At 35.5% G+C, this 5630-nt stretch overlaps 1 protein-coding gene across 1 annotated transcript; it reads left to right on the top strand.

The window, feature by feature from the left end:
* Positions 1–446: 446 nt before the first annotated feature.
* Positions 447–4668, top strand: LOC107859189. The gene is made up of 2 exons (XM_016704107.2): positions 447–680; positions 4069–4668. Exon 2 carries the CDS (start codon positions 4074–4076, stop codon positions 4473–4475), a length of 402 nt encoding a protein of 133 aa, XP_016559593.1. The 5' UTR covers positions 447–680; positions 4069–4073; the 3' UTR covers positions 4476–4668.
* The last annotated feature ends 962 nt before the right edge of the window (positions 4669–5630 follow it).

Genomic DNA, 5630 nt, shown 5'->3' with positions numbered 1-5630 from the left:
TAGATTTGTGAGTTAAAAAGTCCTAGTGCATGTAAAATTTTTATACTTTGATTTTGAATTCCACACCACTTTTTCTAAATAGTATTTATTTTGTACTTAATAATACGTTTCCTTATTAAATAATATTTCTTAATTCTCATTCATTTTGAAGTCTTAAATATTATTATAATAATTTAATGATAATAATTTGAGGAAAAGGGTGAAAAAACTATTTTGTCTATTGTGGAGTGTTTTAATGAAGGGCAAAAAGTTCAAATCGCATTTTTAACGGTCTTCACACTTTTAATATAGATATATAGATTATAGCTATAGATATAGAATATAAAATATAGATAATTTTAAGAATGGTAGTTTTTGTAATTTTTCTATTTGATAACACTTGAACTTGGACTAGCCCAAGTGAAAATTTTCTCATTTAAAAGCTCATATAAAAACTTTCTCGTTTTGAAAGCCCAAAGTACAATCGAAATGCAAAGGACGAAAGTTGGGCTTTTCCACTTCTTTTGCCTAGTACATCACTCTTGTAGGGCAATAATTTCCACTTATTATAATACCCAATTCAGTCCAATAATTTGACCCGACCCGGCCAGCCCATCCCCTTTTCCCTTCCAATTACCCTAGCACCAACGGATAATAAACTCTCACACGGCTCTCAGCGACGGAAAAGCAGCGGCACATCGGTACACTTTCTCTTTTTTCTCTCTGTGTTCTTTTTTGGGATTGGGGGGTGGGGCGGGAGGGGGGAGGGTATGTGTATATATGTGCATTCTTGAAACAGAGACATAGCTGCTTATTGTTGTTTGTTTACGGAAGCTGATGCATATTTGACTATGCCCTTTTCATTTTATGACATAATTGAGCCAATTGGTACTCTTGTCTGTTTACCCACACTATCGTCCCAATGTATGTGATAAATAGTTTGATTGGACATGGAGTTCAAGAAATATGTGAATTTGTTGTTGGAGGTAGATAATTGATTATCTATTTAAAAGCTAGTTATAAAGGTTCAGACCAGTCATTCTTGCTGATTTCTTGAAACAAAGTGACAACTGATAAAGAAGGGGGAAAGAAAAGAAGAAAGGTTCACTGCACAATTAATGGCAATCTTGAATGCTTATGCAAATGGGGTTTGCTTTTTTGATTTGCTTCGCTGAATTTCTCTTCGAGTGGTGGGGTGTTGTGATTTGATGGTGACCATGAGTACGTAGAACTATAAGACCAGAAGTTCTTTTATGAAATGATCTGTCAGGTTTGGAGTTCAAATAAAATCCCAAAGGTGTGGCCTAACAGTTCAATAAAGTTGGGTTGAGCACCATGAGGTCTCAAGTTGAATTCCGAATAGAGACAAACACTAGTTGATTTCTTCCCATCTACCTAGTACCCGTGGAATTAGTCGAGGTGCGCACTAGTTGGTCCGGACACCACGGTTATTAAGAAAAAGAACTTTTATTAAATGACAATTTCTTCCGGCTACTTGCAAAATTGTATGTGTACATTGGAGCGACCAATTAACTGTTGCCTTGCCTAGCTGATCAAAATAAGTCTTGATACAAGTAAAACAAGAATTTTAGATTATATAGCAGGGACTAGAGCATTAATAGCAATAGGAAACTAGAAAAAAGGAAAAGGGAATGCACACTATCAGCTAACTAATAAAAAATAGAACAGATTCCTTTTCTTTTTTGGATAATTGTGGTGTTCGGGCCAGCTTATGCACACCTTAAATAATTCTACGGGATGCCTACCACGTCCCACGAGCAACAGGTACTAGGTAGATGGGAAGAAATCACCTAGTGTTTGTCTCCGTTAGGAATTGAACCTGAGACCTCATAGTGGTGCTCAACCCACTTCATTGAACCACGAGGCCACAGCCTGGGGTAAATAGAACAGAATTTTAAATAAGTTATATGCATATTATTCTAACATACCTTAGCATTTTCAAAGAATATAAAGAAAATCAACCGCACAATACAATCTTATTATATAAAATATTAATAGTTCTAATTATCAGAGAAAGTTATTAGTATCAAGTTTCCCGAAGTTGTATCATAGAGGTTGATGAACTTATGATTTACTACATTTACCCATTTTTATTAGTTCACTTTTCTTTTTCTTGTGGAAAAGGGAGAGGTGGTGGTTGTCGAAGGGATGTTCTATTATTTCTTTTACTTTTTATTTGTATTTGCATAATATTGGCGTGAGATGAGTTTAAATGGAGTAATATGGTTAGTGAGGATTCATGTAGCTGACTCCAACTTGTTTGTGACTGAGGCATCAGGCTTTGGTCACCTAAGTTGAATGTGCTCAGTAGGCTTCTGCCATCTTAATTATCATCAAGGAAGTTTCTTTGATAACTGCAAAAGCTTTTCTCTTAGCATAAAAATATGAGAACTTGCTCTTAAAAAAGAATTCTGATTCATCCGTTTTGCAATTTTGTTCTAACTCATATCCCTGCGAGATTAGTGCAGATAACCAAGCCTCCTCTTAGTTGACTGGTCCTGATTGAATGCCCCTGAAATGGTGGTCTTTTCAAATGCTAGATGTTGCATAGAAAGAGAGGAACTAGAGGTCCCTTGGGCACAAATACAACCACATACAGAGAATAAAGACTAACGTTATTTCGTTTATTTTTCTTTTGCTGTAGAATTAAACTTGTTATAATAAGCTGAATATATTTTAGAGCTTCTAAAGTCCCTACAGCTTTAGACATGGATGTACTTTTGTTTTCTCACTTTTGCCACAACAGACCTCTAGCGTTCTTACTTCTTAGTGCCGTTGTGAATTAAACCTTCGGATTTCACCCAAAAAAATAAATACAGCTGATATTTACCGATAAAGTTTCAACTGTGGAAGCTAGATGTTAGAAAATTCTTTAAAATAGTAGGTTTTTGCCATTCACAGCGTTATAGTAGTGTTAAATCTGGTGATTTCTTTTCATTTGTTCTAGCATTGGTGGATAGAGTTACTTGTACCTGCTGGTGGGAGGTGATGGTTATCCCGTGGAATTAGTTGAACACCCCCCACCCCCACCCCCCAAAAGAAAAAAAAAAAAACCTTTGGTGGTACCTTAGGTATGATAAAAGTAGATTATATATTCATATGTGAGTATGTTATCCATAAATCAGGCGACATGCATCATCTTTGACTTTGTGTTATTAAACTATCACTGTACGAGAAAGATGGAAAGTTAGGATACCTTATCTTTTGGCATGATGAAATCCGCAGCATTCCTTATATGCCAAGTTGTTATTGTGCTGTTACTTTATTGCTATGCTGCATGGTCATCCATTGGTAATATCTGAGAAATAGTTCCATTCATCCACATTGTTAAATTCAGTATTGAAAAGAAAAGTAATGTGAGGTTTAAGCTTAGTTTCTTGTTTGTTCAGTTCGATGGCTATTCCTTTAGGGATTTATAAAAAGGCGTATTAACAGTTTAAGCTGAGAAAATAGGCAGGATTTGCGCTGTCGGCACCAATGATTATAAATGGACACAGATACCTATTATTTTTAATTACACCAAGTATAGATTCGTCAGATTGTTTATGATACTTTCTTTGTGCTGAATAGGACCAAGAGCATTTTCCAGTTAAGTTGTTTCCTATAGTTTGTCTCATAGTTTTGATATCACAATAAATCCAAGTCGTGCTTTACTATAAAATTGAGGTTATGAAGCAGGTGCACATGGATATAATTACACCGAAGATTCGAGTTAATTTTTTTTACATAAGCAGCAGCAGGTATTCGTTTTGATGGTTAGTTCCGAAGCACATCCTATGATAGGATCTTGAATTCTGATTCAAAATCTTATTTTGTTTTTATTCACTGTATGCTTTGGCATCCACTTAAAATCATGTAATAATCCACTTGGAACTTTCGCTTGATAACCTGATAGCTGCCTAAATTCCATACATCTCATTTCAGTATGCCTTGATAGTTTCTAATGTTAACTCATATGGTAGCTGAAGCTTCTCGTCGCCTAATAAATGAAGTAGGAGCTAAGTTCAATTGATAGACTTGCTGTGTAAAGTTCGACTTTGTGAAAGTTTTTTATGAATTTGTTTCCAGGACGAATGGCTGGAAAAGCTGCAAAGTCAGTAGCAAAAGCAGTTGGGCAATATCAATATCCGTGGCAAGAAAAGTTGGTAAAATACAAGGATGAGCTTTCAAAGGGAGTTTGGGGTTACTGGGAGCTTGGGGTCTGGAAACCTCTAGGGCTTAGTGCTCGCCATCGAGCTCGTCTGCGCAAGGAAGTTGTTCTTGCTGGACATGATTGGCCATACGATCCAGCGAGGAAGGAAATGAGAACGAAGCAGAAAGGGCACAAGTGTGACAGAATATCAGCAGAGAAACGGGCAAAGACAGCTGAACTGATGCAAAAAATGCCTGAAATGTTGGCTGATTATAGGAAGAGAAGATGGGAAAGGAAAATGAAGGCAGAAGATGATACTGCCAGAAAAGCAGTGCAAGAGTAGATTTTTACCCTTAAGATCTATGCATACTGATAGTTCTCAGCAAATTTCAATTTTTAGGATAATGCACTTATTTACGATATCGACGAAGCATTTCCTTCTTGCATTGTTCCCGTCCCTGTATTTCCAAACATCTGTGCTCATCTATACAGTTGCAATGGGCGTGAATAATGGGATTTACCTGGTGATTTGTGAACTGACTGTTTTGCATGAAAACAAAGGGTGAGAGTAGTACTAGAATGGGTGACCCTCTATGAAGTCCTAGTGTTGTATCCTCATGAAGGGAAGCATTGACGTAACTGGTTGAATTGTTGTCGTGTGATCAGAAAGTCATGGGTTTGTGTCGGAAATGTTCTCTTGCAGAAATGCAGGGTAACCTTTGTGATCTGGCTCCTTTTTTGGATCCTATGCATTAGGGATTTTCTTGGTTGTCCTATAATCTTATATGAAAACTAACAAAATAAAGTATGCGTATGGTGAAGTTGCAACGAGTTGCCAGCTTGTTTGGATGGTTATTTCGGTTCATAATATGTGGAATTGTACTCTGTTATTTTTCGATACATATGTTTTTTTGTTGTTACATAATGTCACATTAATAGTTTGAAGAATAAATTTGCAATACTAGAAAGAAAAATAAAGTATAAACGTTTTGAAAAATATTTTTCAAATCAACTTATTTTTCTCAAATTTAAAGAAAATGAAACATTTTTCAAATTCACTCTCAAAACTCTCAAAATTATACACCCCTGCCCGATCCCCAACTCCCTACCACCCCCATCCAAAAAGGATATTTAATTTTCTTAAAAACTATTTTAATTTTGTTCTTATCTCATCCCCTACCCCCATCCCCTCCAACCTCAAAAAAAAATAAAATTAATATTTTAAAAAAAATCATTTTTTTTTCTTACTCAACCCTCACTCCCCGAACTCGTACCACACACACATACCTCTTACCAACCCTCCTCCCAAAATTAAAAAAAAAATGATTTAATGTTTTTTAATTTGTTTTCCAAAAAAAGTTTCTAAGATTTTTTTCTTATCTTGTCCGTTCTCATTATTTTTTTTGTTAAATATATACAAATATCTTTAGAAAATATTTTCCTACTTGCGTGATGAAACGAACACAAAAATATAAGTAATAATTTGTTTTACTAGAAA

The sequence above is a fragment of the Capsicum annuum genome, chromosome 2 (assembly GCF_002878395.1).
Source record: "Capsicum annuum cultivar UCD-10X-F1 chromosome 2, UCD10Xv1.1, whole genome shotgun sequence".
NCBI classification, from domain to species: Eukaryota; Viridiplantae; Streptophyta; class Magnoliopsida; order Solanales; family Solanaceae; genus Capsicum; species Capsicum annuum.
The sequence above is the reverse complement of the archived record's forward strand: the minus strand, read 5'-3'. Positions and strand labels throughout refer to the sequence as shown.